Source organism: Limanda limanda, chromosome 11 (genome assembly GCF_963576545.1).
Source record: "Limanda limanda chromosome 11, fLimLim1.1, whole genome shotgun sequence".
Lineage (NCBI taxonomy): Eukaryota > Metazoa > Chordata > Actinopteri > Pleuronectiformes > Pleuronectidae > Limanda > Limanda limanda.
The window spans coordinates 522,550-549,452 of record NC_083646.1 but is presented as its reverse complement, the minus strand read 5'-3'; the positions used below and the strand labels follow the sequence as shown (position 1 = coordinate 549,452).

At 48.7% G+C, this 26,903-nt stretch overlaps 2 protein-coding genes across 2 annotated transcripts; both read right to left on the bottom strand.

Annotated features, from left to right (window-relative positions):
* iqgap3 (IQ motif containing GTPase activating protein 3) lies at window positions 1–21,963 on the bottom strand. The gene is made up of 38 exons (XM_061081214.1): window positions 21,909–21,963; window positions 20,790–20,877; window positions 19,490–19,646; window positions 19,327–19,404; window positions 18,761–18,837; window positions 18,309–18,376; window positions 18,094–18,207; window positions 17,833–18,011; window positions 17,626–17,707; window positions 17,389–17,552; window positions 17,223–17,307; window positions 16,871–17,034; window positions 16,593–16,753; window positions 16,055–16,170; window positions 15,802–15,965; window positions 15,631–15,721; window positions 15,081–15,248; window positions 13,510–13,652; window positions 13,257–13,427; window positions 13,098–13,181; window positions 12,909–12,980; window positions 11,294–11,363; window positions 10,991–11,199; window positions 10,022–10,174; window positions 9,769–9,932; window positions 9,197–9,421; window positions 7,873–8,013; window positions 4,340–4,424; window positions 3,790–4,022; window positions 3,544–3,676; window positions 2,977–3,079; window positions 2,575–2,710; window positions 2,376–2,463; window positions 1,775–1,987; window positions 1,525–1,685; window positions 1,311–1,436; window positions 682–790; window positions 1–593 (listed from the first exon to the last, which is right to left on the bottom strand). The coding sequence occupies exons 1-38, from the start codon at window positions 21,937–21,939 to the stop codon at window positions 480–482; spliced, it is 4,920 nt and encodes a 1,639-aa protein (XP_060937197.1). The 5' UTR covers window positions 21,940–21,963; the 3' UTR covers window positions 1–479.
* Window positions 21,964–22,512: 549 nt separating this feature from the next.
* On the bottom strand, window positions 22,513–25,825 carry xrcc2 (X-ray repair complementing defective repair in Chinese hamster cells 2). The gene is made up of 5 exons (XM_061080828.1): window positions 25,699–25,825; window positions 25,499–25,534; window positions 24,963–25,112; window positions 24,575–24,851; window positions 22,513–23,285 (listed from the first exon to the last, which is right to left on the bottom strand). The coding sequence occupies exons 1-5, from the start codon at window positions 25,823–25,825 to the stop codon at window positions 22,997–22,999; spliced, it is 879 nt and encodes a 292-aa protein (XP_060936811.1). The 3' UTR covers window positions 22,513–22,996.
* Between the last annotated feature and the right edge of the window lie 1,078 nt (window positions 25,826–26,903).

Genomic DNA, 26,903 nt, shown 5'->3' with positions numbered 1-26,903 from the left:
AAACAGACAAATATTGATCAGATGTTATTGATCAGAAAAACTTAATTTGACTGACAGTGATATGTAGAAGGAACGATGTCTCACTCCTTTAACATTTGTGAGTGAAACACAGGACTAGTCACAGAGATAGGACCAAGATGCTTCCCTTTGATTCATAATGATACAAAAACACTTTCTGTAACGAGATATTAAAACCATCTCAAATTCAAACATCTTTTCACTGTACACTTTAATAAGAGGAAACAGTTCAGGTTGGTGCAGATAGAAGTGAAGGAAGTTAAACAGACAGATTCCACAGTGACATATCATTACAAAGATAGGACAAACATAGTTTCACAAAAAAATCATAAAGCTTATTTGATTGATCATAAACAGGGATAGGAGTTAAAGATGTGTCACTCTGTATACACAGTGGCATATAAAAATAGTGTAATGAGATGTAACACAGATAGGAGTGTAAAGTATGAGCATCACTAGGTTCATTTTTTGAAGAACTTCTTGTTGAGCAGGAAGATGAGCAAGTTGACGTTTATCTTCGCTTTATCGAACATCTTCATCACGGCCACGCCCTCATACTGCAGCTGCAGCAGATCCTGCAACACACACAGAGAGAGAGAGAGAGAGAGTTTTCACCTGCAGGCCACGTACCAGCAGGACTCAGGACATCTGGCTGGTTTGTACCTGGTATTTCAGCAGAAATTCTTCCATCTCGACTCCAAGAAATCGAGTTTTGACTCTGAAGCTTCCTCGCTCGGGTCCAGCAACGATGTCAAACACCACGTTTTTAAACCTGGAACCGGAAACCACACACACAACTGTTGACGCTGCTCAAACACAGAAAAAAGTTAACCACATTAAATGGATAGTTCACAGAAATATAAATTCCTTTATTATCTCCTCAGCACTATGATGGAGGGGGGGGGGGCTTCTGGAGTCTCAGGGGTAAACTTCGTTAAAGCAGAATCTAAAACAACTGAAGTAACTGGTGATCACTTCTTCAAACATAATAAGACATCAGATAAACACTGTGGTGTCCTGTGAATGTCTCCGATGTCGTCCACAAGCTGCACGGTGACATCACGACCTCCTGGGCGGGGCTTGAACCACAGGAGCAGAATGGAGAAATCAGTTGTATTTGATTCTGCTCTGACACCTGAAACTCCAGAAGTGCTTTGTGGACTCAAACACTTCACCCCCCCCCCCCCCCCCCCAACATAGTAGAGAGTAGATCATGAGTTTTTAAGTTTCACACGCTTGAGATTTACAATTTGCGTCGTATAATAACATGACGTATACACGCGTGTTCTCACTGTGTCGGAGGCAGGTCTTCGATCTCCAACAGAACTCCCTTCTCCTGCAGCCGGGTGGCGCTGTAACTGAGTGCAGGAGGCTTCTTCTTCCCTGTGCTCTCTGCGCTCTTCTTTTTGTTGCATTTACTGTCAACCAATCACATTGAGTTAGTGTTTCAATCTTCTGTGATGAGGAACTCAAGCAGCCAATGAAAGACGGATGTTCCACCTGTACCTGGCAGTCAGGTTGTCCAGACAGGAAGTGATGTAATGTCTGTAGTAGTCCACCTGTTCAGTGTGGAAGCTGCTCTTCACCTCCAGACTGCTCAGAGTGTGACGGAGCTTCAGTAGCTCCGCCCCTCGACGCTGGCGGTGCAGACGCTGCTGACGGATGTCCTGTAAGTGGTCATTTAGATCAGAGGCTTCATACAACATCTGAAGGAACAAGAAGTGTGTGTGCGAGTGTGTGTGTGTGTGTGTGTTACCTTGGCAATCATCTGTAAGATTTGGTTTTCAGTCTGAGGTGACGTCAGGACGCCGAGTCCCTCTAGACGACGAAGACTCCTCAGAATCTTCCTCTTCTTCTCCTCCAGACTCAGGTTGCCGTTAGCGACCAATGACTGGTTTCTCTTCATCTTTTCAGGGGTTCGAGCATCTTGTTGTGCTCTTCGCTGCATCAGCCAATCATGGCAGACTTCCTGTTTGGACAGACCACTTACAGTTTCTGTCTTACCGTAACCTTAACTTGGCCTAACCACACCCAACCAAACTAAACCTGATCTAAACTAAATAGACCTAAACTAATTGAGCCTGAGCTAACTGGCCCCGTCCTTCAGCTCCTCCCACAGAGACAACGACTGGAGGCTTAACAACCGAACTTATCTTAACAAGTCACCTATTGTTTTGCACTTTATGTTAGCTAACGTTTACTTACCAAGCTCTTTAGCTAACTCTGGTTTTCTTCTGTTTCATCACTTCTTCACTTAAGCGGAAGTTAGCAACCAGCTCATCTCATTCATTCATGTAAGGATGTGAGGGTTATGGTCGCTGTAGCTTTGTAAACACGTATGAATGTGTGCGAGTTACCTGGTCATGTGATGGGGACCTTCTCAGGATGTCACTCAAAGTGTCCCCTGGTTGAGTCCTGATGACGTCGATGATCAGCTGCTTTGTGCTGGAAGGTTTTTTGCAATAGTTTTAAAAACATCATAAAAGGCTAAATAACTGCTCTTAGTCCCATGAGCAGCAGAGGAACACAAGCAGGTGATGCTAACGAAGCAGCTACCTGAGCAGCAGACCTCTGGCGTCTGGTTTGTCATCAGAGTCGTCGAAGATGTCGAACTTGTTGGTGAGAGTCAGAGAAACTTCGGTCTTACAGCTGTGAGCCGAGTCTGGGTCTGATGGAGATAACGAAGACTCTCCTGGAGGACAGAAAACATTCGGACTCAGATGGGTTCAGATCCTCATGTTCCTCATGTTCCTCATGTTCCTCATGTTCCTCATGTTCCTCTCGGTGGCGCTGACTCATCAAGTCCTGAACAGTTCTCAATTTACAGAATTAAATAAATATATCAATATCTAGTTCCGTTTCCTTGTAAACGTGTGCCGCGGCTTTGTTTCTTGATCTGATTAGTGAATCCACTATCAATAATAAAGTAGGAAGAAGCAGTAGAAGTTGTTACAGTACCAATGAGTTCCTGCAGGGGGGGCACTGGTCCGAGGTCTTGCAGCAGCAGTCTGAGCGGGTCCGAGGAGTCAGGACACAAAACGTCCTGATGCTCCAACAACAGCTGAACAAAGACACAGAGGAAACAGTCAAGGTGGTCCAGGATCAGTCTGAGGTCCAGGACCAGACTGAGGTCCAGGACCAGTCTGAGGTCCAGGACCAGTCTGAGGTCCAGGACCAGTCTGAGGTCCAGGTCCAGGACCAGTCTGAGGTCCAGGTCCAGACTGAGGTCCAGGACCAGTCTGAGGTCCAGGACCAGTCTGAGGTCCAGGACCAGACTGAGGTCCAGGACCAGTCTGAGGTCCAGGACCAGTCTGAGGTCCAGGACCAGTCTGAGGTCCAGGACCAGACTGAGGTCCAGGACCAGTCTGAGGTCCAGGACCAGTCTGAGGTCCAGGACCAGTCTGAGGTCCAGGACCAGACTGAGGTCCAGGACCAGACTGAGGTCCAGGACCAGTCTGAGGTCCAGGTCCAGGACCAGTCTGAGGTCCAGGACCAGTCTGAGGTCCAGGGGCAGTGGTTCCTCACCTTGTGCGTGTTGAGCAGCTCGCTGACGGAGATGTAGATGACCGGTCTGCTGACCACGAGCAGCTCGGAGAACTCGTCCACACTGAACCGCTCCTCAGGTTCAGGAACGTCACACACACTCAGCAGGAACCTCCTGTGGGGAGAGGGTTAGCCGTCAGATGTCAGATGTCAGATGTCGTTCTCTTCTGTAACGAGCAACAACCTTAACCAATGTCCCACGGTTACCGTGGTTACACCGACACTGACCTGAACCTGTTGTGAGTCTGGCTGATGTACTGGTTCAGAGCTGCAACGTGGTATCCGTCTCCGTGGAAGCGTTTGTTGGCAGCGGCGTGCTGCAGCATGCGAGCGATGGAGCCCAGGACGTGGCGCTGCTCCGGCTGCAGGGAGGAGCCGGCCGAGCGGTCGACCACATCGAACCCGTCCGGCGCCACGATGGCCGGGTTCATGTAGCGATAGTACACCAGGTTACCTACGATCTGTCAGAGGGTCCAGGTCATGAAAAAAGGTTCTTAACAACCGGAATGTTTTACAGGTTCTACTGTTAAATATTTCCACAGGTTCGAGACGTATGTGTTTATATGTAAATGTATTTCATACACACACACTTCCAAAAGCTTTCTACAGTTGATACCAACGACCACTGACCCTTATCAATAAATCATCACTGATCCATAACTGGGTTTTTCAGTAAGGTAGTAAAGGACCCGGGTCCCCACATGTCCACTAGAACAGATAAAAGAAAGAAGCTTTTATTGTGAAGGAGTGCCTCTGGGCTCTACTTCCTGTTGCTCACCTTGTAGAGCTCGTCCTCGCTGGCGTCAGGAAACTTCGTCTTCAGAGCGTCTCGGAGAACCTTCGCTGTATAACGTAACCCGTACCTGAGGGGACAAGGTCAGGGGGTCAGGTCAACTGGTGAGGTGAGGAGGTGAACTGGTGAGGAGGTGAAGAGGTGAAGTAGTGAGGAGGTGAGGAGGTGAGGAGGTGAGGAGGTGAAGAGGTGAGGAGGTGAAGAGGTGAAGTGGTGAGGAGGTGAGGAGGTAAGGAGGTGAGGAGGAGAGGTGAAGAGGTGAGGAGGTGAGGAGGTGAAGTAGTGAGGAGGTGAAGAGGTGAAGTGGTGAGGAGGTGAGGAGGAGAGGTGAAGTGGTGAGGAGGTGAGGAGGTGAACTGGTGAGGAGGTGAAGAGGTGAAGAGGTGAAGTGGTGAGGAGGTGAAGTGGTGAGGAGGTGAACTGGTGAGGAGGTGAACTGGTGAGGAGGTGAAGAGGTGAAGTGGTGAGGAGGTGAGGAGGTAAGGAGGTGAGGAGGAGAGGTGAAGAGGTGAAGTGGTGAGGAGGTGAGGGGAGAGAGGTGAAGTGGTGAAGAGGTTAGGAGGTGAAGAGGTGAGGAGGAGAGGTGGTGAGGAGGTGAGGAGGTGGACAGGTGAGGAGGTGAGGTGAGGAGGTGAAGCAGTGAGGAGGTGAAGAGGTGAAGTGGTGAGGAGGTGAGGAGAAGAGTTGAAGTGGTGAGGAGGTGAGGAGGTGAGGAGGTGAAGAGGTGAAGAGGTGAGGAGGTGAGGAGGTGAGGAGGTGAGGAGGAGAGGTGAAGTGGTGAGGAGGTGAAGAGGTGAGGAGGTGAAGAGGTGAGGAGGTGAAGTGGTGAGGAGGTGAGGAGGAGAGGTGAAGTGGTGAGGAGGTGAGGAGGTGAGGAGGTGAAGAGGTGAGGAGGTGAAGAGGTGAGGAGGTGAGGAGGTGAAGAGGTGAAGAGGTGAGGAGGTGAAGAGGTGAAGAGGTGAGGAGGTGAAGAGGTGAAGAGGTGAAGAGGTGAGGAGGTGAGGAGGTGAGGAGGTGAAGAGGTGAGGAGGTGAGGAGGCGAAGTAGTGAGGAGGTGAGGAGGTGAAGAGGTGAAGTAGTGAGGAGGTGAAGAGGTGAGGAGTTGAGGAGGAGAGGTGAAGTGGTGAGGAGGTGAGGAGGTGAAGAGGTGAGGAGGTGAACTGGTGAGGAGGTGAAGAGGTGAGGAGGTGAAGAGGTGAGGAAGAGAGGTGAAGTGGTGAGGTGAGGTGAGGAGGAGGTGAAGTGGTGAGGAGGTGAAGTGGTGAGGAGGTGAAGAGGTGAGGAGGTGAGGAGGTGAAGTGGTGAGGAGGTGAGGAGGTGAAGTGGTGAGGAGGTGAAGTAGTGAGGAGGTGAAGAGGTGAGGAGGTGAAGTAGTGAGGAGGTGAGGAGGTGAAGAGGTGAGGAGGTGAAGTGGTGAGGAGGTGAAGAGGTGAGGAGGTGAAGTAGTGAGGAGGTGAGGAGGTGAAGAGGTGAGGAGGTGAAGAGGTGAGGAGGTGAAGAGGTGAGGAGGTGAGGAGGTGAGGAGGTGAGGTGAAGTGGTGAGGAGGTGAGGAGGTGAAGAGGTGAAGAGGTGAAGAGGTGAGGAGGTGAAGTGGTGAGGAGGTGAGGAGGTGAGGAGGTGAGGTGAAGTGGTGAGGAGGTGAAGAGGTGAAGTAGTGAGGAGGTGAGGAGGTGAGGAGGTGAGGAGGTGAAGAGGTGAGGAGGTGAAGAGGTGAAGTGGTGAGGAGGTGAGGAGGTAAGGAGGTGAGGAGGAGAGGTGAAGAGGTGAGGAGGTGAGGAGGTGAAGTAGTGAGGAGGTGAAGAGGTGAAGTGGTGAGGAGGTGAGGAGGAGAGGTGAAGTGGTGAGGAGGTGAGGAGGTGAACTGGTGAGGAGGTGAAGAGGTGAAGAGGTGAAGTGGTGAGGAGGTGAAGTGGTGAGGAGGTGAAGAGGTGAAGTGGTGAGGAGGTGAGGAGGTAAGGAGGTGAGGAGGAGAGGTGAAGAGGTGAAGTGGTGAGGAGGTGAGGGGAGAGAGGTGAAGTGGTGAAGAGGTTAGGAGGTGAAGAGGTGAGGAGGAGAGGTGGTGAGGAGGTGAGGAGGTGGACAGGTGAGGAGGTGAGGTGAGGAGGTGAAGCAGTGAGGAGGTGAAGAGGTGAAGTGGTGAGGAGGTGAGGAGAAGAGTTGAAGTGGTGAGGAGGTGAGGAGGTGAGGAGGTGAAGAGGTGAAGAGGTGAGGAGGTGAGGAGGTGAGGAGGTGAGGAGGTGAGGAGGAGAGGTGAAGTGGTGAGGAGGTGAAGAGGTGAGGAGGTGAAGAGGTGAGGAGGTGAAGTGGTGAGGAGGTGAGGAGGAGAGGTGAAGTGGTGAGGAGGTGAGGAGGTGAGGAGGTGAAGAGGTGAGGAGGTGAAGAGGTGAGGAGGTGAGGAGGTGAGGAGGTGAAGAGGTGAAGAGGTGAGGAGGTGAAGAGGTGAAGAGGTGAAGAGGTGAGGAGGTGAGGAGGTGAGGAGGTGAAGAGGTGAGGAGGTGAGGAGGCGAAGTAGTGAGGAGGTGAGGAGGTGAAGAGGTGAAGTAGTGAGGAGGTGAAGAGGTGAGGAGTTGAGGAGGAGAGGTGAAGTGGTGAGGAGGTGAGGAGGTGAAGAGGTGAGGAGGTGAACTGGTGAGGAGGTGAAGAGGTGAGGAGGTGAAGAGGTGAGGAAGAGAGGTGAAGTGGTGAGGTGAGGTGAGGAGGAGGTGAAGTGGTGAGGAGGTGAAGTGGTGAGGAGGTGAAGAGGTGAGGAGGTGAGGAGGTGAAGTGGTGAGGAGGTGAGGAGGTGAAGTGGTGAGGAGGTGAAGTAGTGAGGCGGTGAGTGAAGTAGTGAGGCGGTGAAGAGGTGAGGAGGTGAAGTAGTGAGGAGGTGAGGAGGTGAAGAGGTGAGGAGGTGAAGTGGTGAGGAGGTGAAGAGGTGAGGAGGTGAAGTAGTGAGGAGGTGAGGAGGTGAAGAGGTGAGGAGGTGAAGAGGTGAGGAGGTGAAGAGGTGAGGAGGTGAGGAGGTGAGGAGGTGAGGTGAAGTGGTGAGGAGGTGAGGAGGTGAAGAGGTGAAGAGGTGAAGAGGTGAGGAGGTGAAGTGGTGAGGAGGTGAGGAGGTGAGGAGGTGAGGTGAAGTGGTGAGGAGGTGAGGAGGTGAAGAGGTGAAGAGGTGAGGAGGTGAGGAGGTGAAGAGGTGAGGAGGTGAAGAGGTGAAGAGGTGAGGAGGTGAGGAGGTGAGGAGGTGAGGAGGAGAGGAGGTGAGGAGGTGAGGAGGTGAAGAGGTGAGGAGGAGAGGTGGTGAGGAGGTGAGGAGGTGAAGTGGTGAGGAGGTGAGGAGGAGAGGTGAAGTGGTGAGGAGGTGAAGTTGTGAGGAGGTGAGGAGGAGAGGAGGAGAGGAGGTGAGGAGGAGAGGAAGACAGGAGGAGGTGAGGAGGAGAGGAGGTGAGGAGGAGAGGAGGTGAGGAGGAGAGGAGGAGAGGAGGAGAGGAGGAGAGGAGGAGAGGAGGAGAGGAGGACAGGAGGAGAGGAGGAGACGTACGGCAGCTTGTGCAGGTTGCTTGTGATTGCGTTGAGGACTCGGTCCGTCAGGTTCTTCAGGTTGATGATGGAGACGTCAATTCTTCTCTGAACTTCAGGGTGAGACAGAGCGTCCTCAGGTGAGACATCATAAGGTAGAGTGCTACAGACAGGTGGGACAGACAGGACAGGTGAGACATCATAAGGTAGGGTGCTACAGACAGGTGAGACAGAGCGTCCTCAGGTGAGACATCATAAGGTAGAGTGCTACAGACAGGTGGGACAGACAGGACAGGTGAGACATCATAAGGTAGAGTGCTACGGACAGGTGGGACAGACAGGACAGGTGAGACATCATAAGGTAGAGTGCTACAGACAGGTGGGACAGACAGGACAGGTGAGACATCATAAGGTAGGGTGCTACGGACAGGTGGGACAGACAGGACAGGCGAGACATCATAAGGTAGAGTGCTACAGACAGGTGGGACAGACAGGACAGGTGAGACATTATAAGGTAGGGTGCTACGGACAGGTGGGACAGAGAGGACAGGTGAGACATCATAAGGTAGGGTGCTACAGACAGGTGGGACAGACAGGACAGGTGAGACATCATAAGGTAGGGTGCTACAGACAGGTGGGACAGACAGGACAGGTGAGACATCATAAGGTAGGGTGCTACGGACAGGTGGGACAGACAGGACAGGTGAGACATCATAAGGTAGGGTGCTACGGACAGGTGTGGGACAGACAGGACAGGTGAGACATCATAAGGTAGGGTGCTACGGACAGGTGGGACAGACAGGACAGGTGAGACATCATAAGGTAGAGTGCTACAGACAGGACAGGTGAGACATCATAAGGTAGGGTGCTACGGACAGGTGGGACAGACAGGACAGGTGAGACATCATAAGGTAGAGTGCTACAGACAGGACAGGTGAGACATCATAAGGTAGGGTGCTACGGACAGGTGGGACAGACAGGACAGGTGAGACATCATAAGGTAGGGTGCTACGGACAGGTGGGACAGACAGGACAGGTGAGACATCATAAGGTAGGGTGCTACAGACAGGAGAGACAGACAGGACAGGTGAGACATCATAAGGTAGGGTGCTACAGACAGGAGAGACAGACAGGACAGGTGAGACATCATAAGGTAGAGTGCTACAGACAGGTGGGACAGACAGGACAGGTGAGACATCATAAGGTAGGGTGCTACGGACAGGTGGGACAGACAGGACAGGTGAGACATTATAAGGTAGGGTGCTACGGACAGGTGGGACAGACAGGACAGGTGAGACAGACAGAGAAAGGGGCAGTAGGTGAGACAGGTGTTCAGGTGCTCAGACCTCTTGAGTCCGGTCTGGCTCTCAGTCTGGTTGATCCAGGTCTTGTAGACGTCCACTGGGTCCGTCCTGATGCTCAGGGTCCGGTCCTGCAGGACGTCCTGCAGAGCCGGACTCAGCGTCTCCCGCAGGACGTTCTGACCCTGAGCTCGACGGTAGAAGTTCACCAGCATCTTGATGACCGTGGGATTCCCTGTGACCACGTCCTGAGGCTGGTCCACCTTCAGGCTGACCCCAGCACACAGGTTACTGATGAGTGTGTATGACAGTGTGTGTGTGTGTGTGTGTGTGTGTATTACAGTGTGTGTGTGTGTGTGTGTGTGTGTCTGTGTGTATTACAGTGTGTGTGTGTGTGTGTGTGTGTGCGTGTGTGTCTGTGTGTATTACAGTGTGTGTGTGTGTGTGTGTGTGTCTGTGTGTGTGTGTGTATTACAGTGTGTGTGTGTGTGTGTGTGTGTGTCTGTGTGTATGACAGTGTGTGTGTGTGTGTGTGTGTGTGTGCGTGTGTGTCTGTGTGTATTACAGTGTGTGTCTGTGTGTATTACAGTGTGTCTGTGTGTGTGTGTGCGTCACACCTGATCTCGTAGCGTAGCGCCTCAGTGAAGAGCTGCAGCAGCAGGTACGCCTCCCGGTGGTCAGAGCCGTAATTAAACAAACTGAACACCAACATCTCCATGAAGGAGGTGGAGCGAGTGTGAGGCATCAAGAAGATCAGCTGAGCCAGGTACAGAGGCTGCGTCTACACACACATGAGGAGGTGAACACATGTGTGACTACCTGTGTGTGTCTGTGTGTGTGTGTGTGTGTGTGTGTGTGTGTGTGTGTTACCTGCAGCAGGTAGAACAGGTGTTGATAGGCCTCCAGTCTCTCTCTCCTCTCTCGGCTCAGAGCCTTCAGTCCTTTACTTCTCTCGACGTCCATCATGTCCGACAGCTGCTCCTTATTCTTCCTGGTCAGCTTCTTACAGTGAGACACCACTTCCTGTTAAAAAGGGCGGAAGGTCACTTCCTGTTGTGAGGTGTGAAGAAGAACACTGTAGTGAGTCCGTCTTTAATCCTGGTGAATACGGTCTAATACCACCTTTGTGTTTATGTTGCATTCAAGCGACTATTCGCACGACAAGATTAAAAACACGTGTTTAGACACAAAATTCGCTTCTCTTGGACGGGCGTGGCGTTTGACCCAGCCCGTGATGTTAGAATCCATATGAGTGAATTGTTCCCAATGTTGAAATATTTAAACTCGGGTGTGAAATGCTCGTGACTGGATGTCACCATCGGGGGGGCAGGAGGGTGAAGTGTCACTGCTCCGCCTGAGGTGGCGCTGGAAACGAGTCATTTCACGAGACTGTGAAAAACCCTGAGCTATGAATACATCTGCGCACGTTGGATGTGAATGAATCACATCCAGAATCAGATCCAGAATCAGATCCAGAATCAGATCCAGATCGCTGTGAGACTGCAGCTCTGTGAACGCCACTTCCTGCGTTAGGAAGTGAATCTCAATGACTCGCTGGTCTCAGATCTGCTCTGTGCAGCAGAATCACCGTCTTCACGAATAACAATAAAACTCAACACTACAAACTCTGGACTCAGTCACTTCCTGTTAGCGAGCGGGCAGTTGGGGGAGTGGTTAACCCAAATGGTAAATGTTCTGTATCTTTTCTCGTCTTGTTGACACTCAAAGCTCTTGACATGTTCTGGCTGGGGTCAGGGGTCAGGGGTCAGGGTTCGGGTGACCGGCGCCGCTCGTCCTGTGAACAGTAACCTGGTCTCACCCGTGGACACGGACTCGTACCTGCAGGGTGGCCTTGTTCCGGACCAGCAGCCCGATCTTCAGGTCCATCAGGTCCAGGTCCGCCTCCAGCTGCCGGTTGAAGCGGATGCTCCTCACCACCTCCGCCCTCAGACGCAGAAGCTCCGCCTCCTCTCTGATGTCACCGTCCCCGAGGTCGAGAAGGTGAACAAACTTCCTGACCACAGACAGATGGGGCGTGTCCGAGTGCACTAAGACAGGTGGGGGGAGGGGCAGATAGAGTCAGTCAACACAGAAACAGGATTAACGAACCAATCAGGGGCAGCGGCTCATTAGTGACCTCACCCAACATCCTGTACTGATCTCTGGCTCTGCTCGCTCTGAAGAACGACTGGATCTTTATCACAGCGCCCTCCTGTGGACACACAGCAGCATGGGTCACACAAAAGACAGACAGACAGACAGACAGACAGACAGACAGACAGACAGACAGACAGACAGACAGACAGACAGACAGACAGACAGACAGACAGACAGACAGACAGACAGACAGACAGACAGACAGACAGACAGACAGACAGACAGACAGACAGACAGACAGACAGACAGACAGACAGACAGACAGACAGACAGACAGACAGACAGACAGACAGACAGACAGACAGACAGACAGACAGACAGACAGACAGACAGACAGACAGACAGACAGACAGACAGACAGACAGACAGACAGACAGACAGACAGACAGACAGACAGACAGACAGACAGACAGACAGACAGACAGACAGACAGACAGACAGACAGACAGACAGACAGACAGACAGACAGACAGACAGACAGACAGACAGACAGACAGACAGACAGACAGACAGACAGACAGACAGACAGACAGACAGACAGACAGACAGACAGACAGACAGACAGACAGACAGACAGACAGACAGACAGACAGACAGACAGACAGACAGACAGACAGACAGACAGACAGACAGACAGACAGACAGACAGACAGACAGACAGACAGACAGACAGACAGACAGACAGACAGACAGACAGACAGACAGACAGACAGACAGACAGACAGACAGACAGACAGACAGACAGACAGACAGACAGACAGACAGACAGACAGACAGACAGACAGACAGACAGACAGACAGACAGACAGACAGACAGACAGACAGACAGACAGACAGACAGACAGACAGACAGACAGACAGACAGACAGACAGACAGACAGACAGACAGACAGACAGACAGACAGACAGACAGACAGACAGACAGACAGACAGACAGACAGACAGACAGACAGACAGACAGACAGACAGACAGACAGACAGACAGACAGACAGACAGACAGACAGACAGACAGACAGACAGACAGACAGACAGACAGACAGACAGACAGACAGACAGACAGACAGACAGACAGACAGACAGACAGACAGACAGACAGACAGACAGACAGACAGACAGACAGACAGACAGACAGACAGACAGACAGACAGACAGACAGACAGACAGACAGACAGACAGACAGACAGACAGACAGACAGACAGACAGACAGACAGACAGACAGACAGACAGACAGACAGACAGACAGACAGACAGACAGACAGACAGACAGACAGACAGACAGACAGACAGACAGACAGACAGACAGACAGACAGACAGACAGACAGACAGACAGACAGACAGACAGACAGACAGACAGACAGACAGACAGACAGACAGACAGACAGACAGACAGACAGACAGACAGACAGACAGACAGACAGACAGACAGACAGACAGACAGACAGACAGACAGACAGACAGACAGACAGACAGACAGACAGACAGACAGACAGACAGACAGACAGACAGACAGACAGACAGACAGACAGGCAGGCAGGCAGGCAGGCAGGCAGGCAGGCAGGCAGGCAGGCAGGCAGGCAGGCAGACAGACAGGACTCACGTTACGTTTGAAGAAACTCAGTCGTGCTCGATATTTTCTTTTCATCAACCACATCTTCACAAATGACTGAATCTGTGAACATATGAAACATACCACAAGTTGCAGAAATCCCACATATGTTCTAAGACGACAACACGCTTCATACATGTTGATCAAAAGACAGTGACATCACACAAACTAACGTGTTACCTTGACGACGGCCCTCCAGTTCATGTAGAGGAACTGCAGCCGGCGTCTGTACAGCCTCTGCTGGACGAACCTCCTCCGATGAGACTGAGCACACAAACACACGTGATGGTTATCTGTTCTCCTGATGTGAGCGGTTCTATCAGATCAGTGAAGTCTCACCTGGAGGACGACCACAGCAGCTGTGTGGCGGATCAGGAAACGTCGTCGAGCCTCCAGCTGTTGTCTGATCAGGAACCCTCGGCATGAAGCCTGCAGACGAACGACCAGGGCTTCGCGGCTCCTCCAGAGGGCGCTGCGACTGTGCGAACCCGACACACTGCTGATAATGTCCTGCAGGTGGAGACATGCTATTACGTCTGTCGACCAATCACAGAGGGGGACACACACTGGTGTCTCAGGTGTGACCTCTGACCTGTATCTCGTGTCTGTCCATGAACACGTTGTTGTGTGTGAAGCCGCCCGGCCGCTCCCAGGTTCCCTCCAGTCGCTTCAGGTGGAAGTAAAACAACGAGCCGTCGTCCGCACGCACTCGGATCCAGGACCCCCTGTTGTCTCCTGGACACACAAGCACATTGTGTCACATTGGGTCACACAACCAATCACTCCTGATTAGGGTTGCAAAGGGGCGGAAAGTTCCGGTAAATTTCCGGAAACTTTCCACGGGAATAGAAACTCGGAATTTTGAAAAAAAAACAACTATGCAAATTAAACGCTGAGCAATAATAACATCATTAAAAACTCTATTTTAAAGATGTATGGAACGTTGAGTTTCAACCCTCCACTGTGCATTCTTCCATCACATGCACAGATAACTCCCAGCATGCTTCACTCTACAGCAGGGCTACTGAGGCCTGCTGTAGAGTGAAGGACTAGTCAGGTAAGTTTCCATGATATTACTGGGGAAATATATTAGCATGCTGATTGAGGATTGTTCATCTGTTCATCTAGACTATTTCCATTCATTTATCCATCAATTGTAAAATATGTTTACAGACGATTCCAATTGTTTGTCTAACTATTTATATCTCTGGCATTGCATTAGTGTTTTTTTACAAACTTTTTTCTCATCTTATTCTAATTAGTATAAATTACCCACAACATTTCCAGTTTATTCCCGTTAATCCCCATGGAATATTCAAAGTTAGAAACTTTCCATGGGGATTAACGGGAATAAACTTGAAATGTTGTGGGTAATTTATACTAACTGTATTTACCTTGTCATATACAGACATAAATATAAACATTTTGTTGTGTCATAGTATGATTTGAGCCCTGAGGAAACTTTGGGCACTTGACTATATGCTTCTGCATCGTTGTGTCATTCTTAACATAGGTCTTTGCTCAGTATTTGCAAATGTACACAGCCTTTCCTTCTACATTGGATGAGGTGAAATGTCTCCACACATGAGAGAGTGCACGTGGCATTGTTCTGTAGAATAAGATGAGAACAAAGTTTGTAAAAAAACACTAATGCAATGCCAGAGATATAAATAGTTAGCCAAACTATTGGAATCGTCTGTAAACATATTTTACGATTGACGGCTAAATGAATGGAAATAGTCTAGATGAACAGATGAACAATCCTCAATCAGCATGCTAATATATTTTCCCAGTAATATCATTGAAACTTACCTGACTAGTCCTGCACTCTACAGCAGGCCTCAGTAGCCCTGCTGTAGAGTGAAGCATGCTGGGAGTTATCTGTGCATGTGATGGAAGAATGACCAGTGGAGGCTTGAAACTCAACGTTCCATACATCTTTAAAATAGTGTTTTGAACGATGTTTTTATGGCTCAGCGTTTAATTTGCATAGTTTTTTTTTTTCTTCAAAATTCCCGAGCTAAACTTCCCGCCCTTTGCAACCCTACTCCTGATACTGATCAATATCTTTACTTTTGAAGAATCAATTAGTTTGATCAGGAACTTAATGTGGGTTTGTCGCAGACTGCATTCATGTCCAGCTCAGGGGTCACATGGTGTTACCTGTGTCCATCTTGTGTGTGATCAGGTTGTGTAGCTGTCTCTGATATTCTGCTGCACACTCTCTGATGATTCCCTGAAGTTGAAGTTCAGGTAAAGACAAAACACGAAGAGTCTGAGAGTCTCTGTTCTCCTTCACTGCCTGGTTTACTGCTGCGACTGACAGACACACTACACACACACAGACATGCACACAATCAATACACTGCTGCAACTGACAGACACACTACATACCCAATCAATAATCAACACCCTCGCACAAAGAAGTGATAGCAAATGCTTGTTTCTGTTCTGTTTTCTTCTATGTTGTGTTTTCTCTAGTTTAAATAGGTCGCCCATGTTCTTGTTATTTTGATGCATTTGTTAAACTACACTTTCCATGGTGTATTTTCCATTGTTGTACATATTCATTACAATGATGCTGTTTATAATTTGTCTGTATAAAATCTTGAAAAATAAAATGTAAAATAACAATCAATACACCGCTGCTACTGACAGAGACATACACAATGGCCTATCATTACAACAATAATTACAGTTCTGACAGACTCACACTTCAAAGCTCTCTGACTCTGCTGATTGGCTCTCCTCACTTCCTCCTGGACATCAGCCAATCGCAGCTCAGCTCCTGGGTCTCTGCTCACCTGATTTGACACAGGAAGGTCACGTGACTTCAGGCTGATAGGGATTGGTTGTGGAGTAAAGGTCAGAGGTCAGAGGTTACCTGAGCTTTGTGCTGACGGGCTCTGCTCATCAGTGTCAGGTATCGACAGGCGTTGTCAGGTACGACGTCCTCCAGGCCACAAGAGGGCAGCAGCAGAGCCGAGAGCAGCTGCTGATTGTCTCCTCTGATCACGGCCTTGTTAATTACACCCAAAACTACGAGCTCTGAGGTCACAGGTCAAAGTCACAAGTTACAGAGAGAAGGGGCTGGTGTGGCGTGTATTATTGTTGTGTAGTTGTGTGTGTGTGCGTACTCTGTTGTGCGTCCAGCACTGAGCTGTTGACACTGTTGATTTTCTCCTGAAGCTGGTTCCAGGTCAGTTGAGCTCTGCCGCTCTGCTGCTTCACATCTGCCAGACGCTCAAAGTACCTGAACACGGCACAGACACGTTCATGATGTGACCTTGTGTCCTGTTGTTTCTTTATCTCTTCATCCCAATATTAGAAATCATACTTTTACATTTCATTCTTTATGATTACGATCAGTGAACCTGACGAAGTTGTTGGATTTAGTAACAGACGGCTCCGCTCTTCACATTGTGTTGAAACAATAAGACATTAGGAGAGAGGGTTTCAGGAAAAACCCTTTGTCATCTTGTCCTACCTCTATATGAACAGACAGACAGACAGACAGACAGACAGACAGACAGACAGACAGACAGACAGACAGACAGACAGACAGACAGACAGACAGGCAGGCAGGCAGACAGACAGACAGACAGACAGACAGACAGGCAGACAGGCAGACAGACAGACAGACAGGCACAGACAGACAGACAGGCAGGCAGGTACCTGTCCAGCAGGGTGTCATCTACATCAGAGAGTCCTGCAGATGAACTGACCAATGAGGAGCTGAACTGTTGCAGGTTTCCCGCCTCCAAAGACTGATTGATGAGAGCGACAGCTGACAGCATCTCTACAGCAACAAAGAGCTCCTCCTGCTGCAGCTCCCCCTGGTGGAGAGCAGGAGAACAGTGAGTGCTAGTCCAACAGCACCACCAGCGGAAACAACCTGTGTGTGGACGTCTCTGTCTCGTGTGTGTCTCGTTTGTGTCTCGTGTGTGTCTCACTTGTCCACTCTGTCTCTGCAGCAGCTGTAGTTCTCTGTGATACAAAGCAGCAGCAAAAGGAAACACCTGAGGCAGCTGGAGGTCAGAGGTCATCAGACAGCTGAGTGTGTGTCTGGGGTCACTGCGACGTAACGCATCATTTACATTCTGCACGGCTGCCTGCACTGCAACACACAGACACACAATGAACTCATTAAACACAGATGGGGAGGGGGGGTCGCTCTCTCTGATTGGACGTCTGCCCCCTGGTGGCTCAGCAGTGTGTCTCTCTTCTGAAACATCAGGAAACTGTTGCTCGTGTTGGTGCATTGCCAGTAACTGTCCAGCAGGTGTCCCTGCGGTGGACACTCACTGTTTCTGGCTCCCTTTGCTTCTTCGTTGGCGAGTGTGATGGCGTCCTGCAGGTCATCCGGGTTCAGAGGATCAACACAGCCTTCCTGGTGTCAGAGGGCACAGAGGGGGGGGGACTCATGTCACTGTATTCATACATGTCTGAATTTATTTCAGTGTTTACATACCAGCGCCCTCTGCTGGCGGTCTACGGACAGCTGGTCCAGGTACCAGGGGCCGTTGTCGGTATGGAGGCCTCTGAGGGCCAAACCTGGCAGCTGCAGAGCGGAGAGCAGAGCGAGCTCGTCTGCAGAGTCCAGAGCTTCATCCACCTGCTCCACGGCCGCACGCACTGAGAAGACACACCTCCTGTGATCACACTGATCCATCAACACTCACACTGACTGATACAGATCCGTTCTCACCATTAACCACGTTGATGTTGTTCTGAATTTCCCTCTGAGTCAGAAACTCTTCGTACATGTCTTTATCTTCTGAACCTTGACACTACGCACACGCACACGCACACACACGCACACACACACGCACACACACACACACACACGGTCAGTGATCATGCTAGAACACGCAGTCCTCTGATTGGACTGATAACCATCACATGGGACCCTCACCCAGCTGCTCGCTCGTTCAGCCTTTCTTCTTCTAGCCTGACGCAGCATCTCCTGATAGACGCTCATTAGCGCCTCCTGCAGGTTCCGCAGCATGGCGTTAGGATTCCTCAGAGCCCTCGTGGTCACGCCCAGTTCTCCTCGGTCCACCGCTTCGTTGATGGCGATCACTGCTGCATGGACTGATGGGAGGAAAGAGCAGGGGGGGTTGCAGTGTGATACTGAGAGGAGCGGCTCAGAGCCAATCAGACGGCTTCTCTTTACCTGCAGCCTCGTCCACGGACACCTCATTGGCCAGGATTCCTCCGATCTTGTTGAATGCCGGCATCTGGATCCCGTATTTATCCAACTCCAACTTCATGTTGTTGATCTCCTCGTCTGGAAACATGAGAAAAACATGCGACGTGTGTCTGTAGATCAGGCAGTCAAAAATGAACTCTCTCTAATAGAAGGTTTTAGTAAATTTGTTTGTTTTTTACCTGTAAACTTGACTTTCCCATAGAGGTCATGGATCTGTGGAGCCACGCCCAGTCTGTAGAGATACAGGCTGCAGAATGACAGGAAGACAGACAGGTGAACAGACAGACAGGTGGACAGACAGACAGACAGGTGAACAGACAGACAGACAGACAGGTGAACAGACAGACAGACAGATGAACAGACAGACAGGTGAACAGACAGACAGACAGGTGGACAGACAGACAGGTGAACAGACAGACAGACAGGTGAACAGACAGACAGACAGGTGGACAGACAGACAGACAGACAGACGAACAGACAGACAGACAGATGAACAGACAGACAGGTGAACAGACAGACAGACAGGTGAACAGACAGACAGACAGGTGAACAGACAGACAGGTGAACAGACAGACAGGTGAACAGACAGACAGACAGGTGAACAGACAGACAGACAGACAGGTGAAGTCACCTGAGTGCGTGGATACAGTAGACAGTCCTAGGCATGTTCTTCTTGTCGTACACGTCTGTTGTTTCAGGATAAAAGATCTGGAAACAACAACTGGTGATCAATATACACGCTGATCAATCAATACTCTGATCCATCAATACTCTGATCCATCAATACTCTGATCCATCCATCAATACTCTGATCCATCAATACTCTGATCCATCAATCAATAATCTGATTCATCCATCAATACTCTGATCATTCATCAATACTCTGATCCATCAATCAATAATCTGATCCATCCATCAATACTCTGATCATTCATCAATACTCTGATCCATCAATACTCTGATCAATCAATCAATACTCTGATCCATCAATCAATACTCTGATCAATCCATCAATACTCTGATCAATCCATCAATACTCTGATCCATCCATCAATACTCTGATCAATCCATCAATACTCTGATCCATCCATCAATACTCTGATCATCTATCAATACTCTGATCCATCAATACTCTGATCCATCAATCAATACTCTGATCATCTATCAATACTCTGATCCATCAATGCGTTCACTGACCGCTGGCAGTCCGAGCTTGGTCATGGCGTTCCTCCAGTGATTGATGTTGTCCGTGTGACGGAACTGAAGACCCACACCCTGAACAGATCAATAGACAATTGTTGATTGTGTGGTGTGTATCAACGTTGTGTGTCTGTGGTGCGTTGGTGTGTGGCTGTGTGACCTGGTATCGTAGTTGCTCGGGGTCATAGATCTTCTTCAGAGGGACGGAGTTGGGAGCGAATCGATGACCCAGTTTAGCCAGAATGACCCCGTTCCTGAGCCCCTCCTCCAGGTCAGTGGGCGCAGGAAGCTCCTCCCCTAGACACGCCTCCATCCACCTGCACAGGGAGAACATCTTTTAAAACCAGAATTACTGCACTGCGGTTGAATGCTTTCACCAACCAGTGCATATTTCTAGATATCTGCTGGAACAATCAAGGAACCTTAATGTTCGGAGTATGAAGTTAAACTCCAGATTTCATTCTGTACATTGAGGAACCAGAGCGGCTGAACACCAGGAGCGCCGGGGTCTGGTTTATTAAACCCGCTTTGGATTCACACTGAAACTCCACGTGCGCACAAAAGCCAGAAATGGCGTACGCAGAAGAAAATTAGTTTTTTATAAAACCGTGCACACGCACACCTGAACGCAATGTTCAATTTATAAATCCCAGTTCACCAGGAAACGTTCATACATGGATCTGCCTCGAACTCCACTTTCAACCATCAATGGTCAATGCAAAGCACCTCATGAATATTAAATTATGCTGCTGACGTATGGGTTTCCACCGCGAGTCCTGACAAGCGATGACAAGAGGAAGCGAAACTCGCAGAATCACGCACCAGTGTCACGGCAGTATTTATTTATTTAGAGCATCGGACTGATTCCCTCAGTGGATCCTCGGCTGGGAAAGTGTCTTCATGTCTTGTGATCTCCAGGTCGCTCTGTGCTCTGATGGCTCCGACTGGATGATACCAGACAGTGTTAGAAGATCGGTTACCTGTTAATGACTCGGCTGTTTAATGGAGTCTGAACGTAATTTGCTGTAAGTTGTTTTATATGTTTTTCAATTAAAAGGTTTGTCATTAAGATCTGTTGTGTGATTTCCCTTCAGGTTTTTGAGTAGTGATATAAAGTCTGTGTGACGGTCGAGTCCGAGGGGATTCCAGCAGGTGTTCGTGAGATATCGTATCAGACGACCTGTAAACATAAAGTATGATGTCACAGAGATGCAGGTCAAACCTGGACCGGACCTGGACCGGACCTGGACCAGACCTGGACCAGACCTGGACCAGACCTGGACTGGCCTGGACTTGCCAGCACCGGGCCAGCACCGGACCTGGACCAGACCTGGACCGGACCTGGACCGGACTCGGACTGAACCACCACCTGTGAACAGGTCTCAGGACCGGACCTGGACCAGACCTGGACCTGTGAACAGGTCTCAGGACAGGAGCTGGCACCAGGTGTGACCTCTCACCTCTTGGCCTCCTCCAACCTGCACAGGTACTGGTACGCAACGCTCTGGATCCTCTGCTCATCCATCTGCTCTGCAGTCAGACGCTCGTCTACACAACACAGACACACAACATCAACACACAACGTTAACACAAAACCTTAACCCACAACGGTAACACACAGACACACAACGTTAACACAAAACCTTTACCCACAACGGTAACACACAGACACACAACGTTAACACAAAACCTTAACCCACAACACACAACGTTAACATACAACACACACACAACGTTAACATACAACACACACACAACGTTAACACAAAACAAAAAGACACACACTGAGAGACACAGAAGTTTTTCTCGAATATTAATACTAATAACCTATAATAACAAATGTCATATCAATAACTAGCAGCTGCAGGTTAGTTAACTGTATAACTAGCAGCTGTTAGTTAACTGTATAACTAACAGTTGCAGGTTAGTTAACTGTATAACTAGCAGCTGTTAGTTAACTGTATAACTAGCAGCTGTTAGTTAACTGTATAACTAACAGCTGCAGGTTAGTTAACTGTATAACTAGCAGCTGTTAGTTAACTGTATAACTAGCAGCTGCAGGTTAGTTAACTGTATAACTAACAGCTGCAGGTTAGTTAACTGTATAACTAGCAGCTGTTAGTTAACTGTATAACTAGCAGCTGCAGGTTAGTTAACTGTATAACTAGCAGTTGGAGGCTAGTTAACTGTATAACTAGCAGCTGTTAGTTAACTGTATAACTAGCAGCTGGAGGCTCGTTAGCAGCTGCAGGTTAGTTAACTGTATAACTAGCAGTTGGAGGCTAGTTAACTGTATAACTAGCAGCTGTTAGTTAACTGTATAACTAGCAGCTGGAGGCTCGTTAGCAGCTGCAGTTTAGTTAACTGTATAACTAACAGCTGCAGGTTAGTTAACTGTATAACTAGCAGTTGGAGGCTCGTTAGCAGCTGAAGGTTAGTTAACTGTATAACTAACAGCTGCAGGTTAGTTAACTGTATAACTAACAGCTGCAGGTTAGTTAACTGTATAACTAGCAGTTGGAGGTTAGTTAACTGTAGCAGGTTAGTTGCGGTGATGACGTGTTGCCAGGTGAACTCACAGCGCATGTCCGCGGCGGTGCTATCCGCCATGTTGACGGGTCCTCGGCGTCTTCTCGGCTGAACTCGTTATTCGGTTGAATTCGTTATAAACGTGAAGAAGAAACTCGATCGTTACCGACGAGCAGAACCTTCCGACTGCTTCCGGAGTTTGAAATCTCCCGCCTCTCTATCATTGGCCGGCCGGTCAGCCGCCTTCCGGATTGGCTGGAATCCTGTCGCGTTGAATTGTGGTCTGTGTAGTTGTCATGTCCATGAACCGCAGTAGAGGTGGGCGGGACCAGACAATTTATAGATAAAGATACTTTTAATTTTACTGATAGATACTTTCTTAAATTATTTTGTGATTTCTATAAATAATAATCGTTGTTTAGAAACACATTTAATTTCACTTCAAGGATAACCACAAAAGCATTTAAAAATACAATATAAACAAATCTAAAATGTGCACATTTTTTAAAATATAAAATTATTAATGGAAATATTGTACAAAAACACAGATTAAATATTATTAAAATTAATAAATTGTAAAAGAATATTAAATAATAAATACAAACTAAATGTTATCCATAAACAACAAATCATATATTTTTATTTATACAGTCATCAGATATCCTTTTATCTTCATTGAATAATACAGAGTCTTCAGAATTGTTATTTCTACCACAAAACTACACTGTGGAAAACTGAAGGTCCATAAAACGCCCCTGGGCCTCCTCAGAACCTCCTGGTAATCATTAGATGATCCTCTCTATGACAACATGGATACCTGGAGGCTCCACTGGAACATCCACGCTTCCACATCAGGAACGTTTTCATATGATCTGAAGATCCTCCTCAGTCTCCAAATGAGCACAGGAATTAACATTACAATCTTGAGAACCTCCTAGAGCCTCATTCACATCAAGATCGCTCGTAAGAACCTCAGGAACCTTCCAGAACAGAAACAAGAATCAAGTATTAGTTCTTTATTACTCTCTGATCTTGTTCTGAGTCACAAGTTCGATCAGTTCAACGGAGAAGGAAATCCGTAAAACTCCTGCTTCTCTACAAACCTTTCTGAACTCCACTCATGAAAGACAGGAGAGCTTCAGGTGAACTCCACTCCTCCGTCCGTCACGTGGAAGGAGCTGCTCCTTGGAGCCTTGGTCCCGCAGGAGGTGCAGTGGACAGTGAAGACCTGGCGCCTCCCCTGCTCCTCGCTGCTTCCTGCTGCGGCGGACACGTTGTTCGGAGCGTCCTGTCGTGTGCACAGCAGCCGCCGGGTCAGCAGTCGTTGCCAGGGGCGACAGAGGAATGGTCGGTCGGAGTCCGAGGAGGTTCCCCTGTGGCTCCTCCGGAGGGCGTGGCACGTGGCAAAGACAGTGATTCTGTAATCCCTGAGAGGAAGAACCACAGATGGACCTGACTCAAAGCTTTGACATGTTTACAGGTTCTTCAGCTCTGTGTGGTTCTTTAAGAACAAATAAACGAAAGCTTCATCAACCAGCTATAAAATTTTGAATTTAGAAGAACTTAATTTTCTCACAGTTCCTTCAATTTCTTTCATTCCTGTGACCCTCAAAAGTAAGACCTCTACAACCCTTCAGTCGACTAGAACCCTCAAAATAACCACAGGAACCAAACGCATCCTAGAGGATCTCTCGAACTTCTCATTATCCTCTGAAAGGAGAAAATAACCTCCTTAATAAACTATAACATGTCTTCATTTACCTGTAGAACCTCACGACTAGAACCTCATTAATGACCACCAGAACCACAGGCTGTAGTAAGCTGCGGCCACATCGTGGATCATGATCTGTGGATCTCACACCAGAGATCGTGAAGGTGATGGTGGATCCTGTATCGTGTTGGCATCTGATAGTGGGGGTGGACCACGAGGTGGCAGCTGACCAGAGACTATGATCACAACCAGACTGCTTGATATATAATATTTCTCCTCAGAGACTCAACCGTTACTGACAATAATCCATCAGGTCATTGACCTTCAGTTCTGCTACAAAGTGTTTAATCTAATCAAAGCTGTAAGACTCTGATCTCTCTGATGTCCTCTGTTCCACGGGACATCTGCTGGACTCGTGTCCGTCCTGGAGACGGGTCCTCACATGTGTCTCTGAGGTTTCTAACAAACTGGGATCTGTGAATCTGGGCTTTACAAATACAATTTGATTGATTGATAAAAAAACTCCCCACTTAATGGACAACGTCTTGGGTGAAAACATGTCAATGGACCATTAGAACCCCCTGAAGGAACATTGGAACTTTTTACAAGACAACTAGAATCTCCAGCACCTCCCATAGTTGAACCCATAGAACCTCCTTAAGTATCACTGGATGCATTTGATGAACAATGTGAATCCCCTTAAGAATCTCTAGAACATCTTATTGGACAGCTAGAACCTCCTTAAGGATCACGAGAACCACCTAACAGACCAATTGAACTGAAGGATCACACGGTTTTCTACTAGAAAACCAGAAGAACCTCCTCAAGGACCACTAGAACCTCCTAAACTACCACTCCATCCAACTAAAGAGCCACTAAAACCTCCTCAGGGGTCGCAAGAACCTCCTTATGAACCATTACAACCTTCACAGTAATCCTTGAATCCACCTATTGCACCACTAGAACCCTCTAATGGACCAGGAACCTTCATTGATGGATATCCACCTGAGCAGTCGGCCCAGCAGCTCGGAACATTTGCTGAGTTTCTCCTCCTGCTTGGAAAAGCTGGCCCCGCCCTCGCAGCGATCCAGCCAATAGAAAGCAGAGATGCTGTCTATAAGGAGGAGCGCCAGACCAGGCCGCGATGAGAAGGAGTTCTCCAGGAAGTGGAGGGTGAGGAGGAGCTGGGAGGAGGAGGAGCAGTGGACGACCAGGAGGCGAGACAGACACGAGCGCAACGCCTCCTCATCTGACCCGGCTAAGGGCGAGCTGGTAGAGAGAGCTGGACACATGGAGAGAGAGAGACAGAGAAGCTTAGAGCTGGAGCTGAGTGTGAGTGTGTGAGTGTGAGTGTGTATGAGTGTGAGTGTGAAGTGTGTGAGTGTGTATGTACCTGGGTTCAGTCTGCTGTCGATGATGCTGACCAGTCGTAACATGTCCAGACTGTAGTTGGTGTCAACAAACACAACGTCCACCTCCAGTCCGCCAGCGGCCTTCGGCAACACACAGCGACACAGCAGGTGGTACAGCAGCTCCGTCTTACCTGACACACACACACACACACACACACACACACACACACACACACACACACACACACACACACACACACACACACACACACACACACACACACACACACACACACACACACACACACACACACACACACACACACACACACACACACACACACACACACACACACACACACAAACCTTATGAAGTGAAAGTTTCTTCGATCTCAACAAAGTTGCTCGACTGACAAGCGCCGCCATTTTGTCTGAGCTGATGACCTCTGACCTGGATCCTACCAACATGGAGGCCGGGGTGGGGGGGAAGATAAAAACAACTGAAAAACAACATGCGTGAAAAACGTCACCCGCACAGGAAGTGCAGTCACAGTCGTTACCTGTTCTGTGAACTCACCTGTTCCCTCTGCTCCATACAGCTCCACCACCTCACCTACAAACAGAGAGAAATTAGATCATCAAAATAAAAGCAGCTGAGTTGACATGATGATGTCATCCTCAGGATGTGATGTCACCTATCAACATGTGTCTCGTGGGTGTGTTCATGTTTAGTTATGACTCTGAAGAGGAGGAGCACATGTCCACGTGGTCAGTCACCATGGTCGGGTCGGTCATCTTCAGGAAACAGACGAGGTTCGATTTCCTTCAGACAGCGACGAGCCTCCAGGCGTGCAAACAGCTGCAGAGACACACAACTCTGTTGTGATACACTGCTCCAGGTCATAGACTGTGCCACCTCCTGTACTAAACACTTGGTCTTCACCAGGTCATAGACTGTGCCACCTCCTGTACTAAACACTTGGTCTTCACCAGGTCATAGACTGTGCCACCTCCTGTACTAAACACTTGGTCTTCACCAGGTCATAGACTGTGCCACCTCCTGTACTAAACACTTGGTCTTCACCAGGTCATAGACTGTGCCACCTCCTGTACTAAACACTTAGTCTTCACCAGGTCATAGACTGTGCCACCTCCTGTATTAAACACTTAGTCTTCACCAGGTCATAGACTGTGCCACCTCCTGTACTAAACACTTGGTCTTCACCAGGTCATAGACTGTGCCACCTCCTGTACTAAACACTTGGTCTTCACCAGGTCATAGACTGTGCCACCTCCTGTACTAAACACTTAGTCTTCACCAGGTCATAGACTGTGCCACCTCCTGTATTAAACACTTAGTTACACTTCTACTTCTCTTACTCTATTACTCTTACTACCAGTTATCCACCTGCTGGTGATTCTTTATCAATACATGAAAGCTGCGGTTTTTCCCCCAACTTTTACTTTGAAAAGGATTTCAGACTTTAATCGTGAGATAGAAAACACGTGACAGCGCCGTAAATGAAACTGGGCGGTGAACTTAAACACAAATACTCTGATTACTTAGTTAAATTTTTCCGCCTGTGTGAGGTACGTCATTTCCTGCTCCTGTTTTACCGTAAATGATGGAGACGTCACCGTAAGGTCAGTAATAGGAGCGCAGTGGGCCGATGTTTCCGCATCCATGTTAACAGGTGAGACCTGACACACATGCTGCTCTAGACCCGTTTTCAAAATAAGAGTCCTCCTGCGTTTCTGTTGACTGAATCCTTTCAATTTGTTGTTAAAAGGATTTATATTTAGAAATATTTGCAGGAGTGGAAGATGCTCAGTTTCATTCTGTATAGTACTGGACTTATAAGCATCATATCAATAACCAAAATTATATTGTGATAATTACTGATATTTATTGAAATAGTTTTAATGCCCTGCCCCATCGTGGTGTTAGATGGGGGGGGGGGGCAGTATCAGCTGACCTGTCT

Coding starts and splice junctions, on each gene's coding strand:
- iqgap3 (XM_061081214.1), bottom strand. CDS start 21,939: ATGGCGGATAGCACCGCCGCGGACATGCGCT. Junction 3,677..3,789: donor CAGACTCACAACAGGTTCAG/GTCAGTGTCGGT, acceptor CTCTCCCCACAG/GAGGTTCCTGCTGAGTGTGT. Junction 1,988..2,375: donor GGTCCCCATCACATGACCAG/GTAACTCGCACA, acceptor CTGTCCAAACAG/GAAGTCTGCCATGATTGGCT.
- xrcc2 (XM_061080828.1), bottom strand. CDS start 25,825: ATGACCTGGAGCAGTGTATCACAACAGAGTTGTGTGTCTCTGCAGCTG. Junction 25,113..25,498: donor GTATGGAGCAGAGGGAACAG/GTGAGTTCACAG, acceptor TGTGTGTGTCAG/GTAAGACGGAGCTGCTGTAC. Junction 24,852..24,962: donor CGACAGCAGACTGAACCCAG/GTACATACACAC, acceptor CCATGTGTCCAG/CTCTCTCTACCAGCTCGCCC.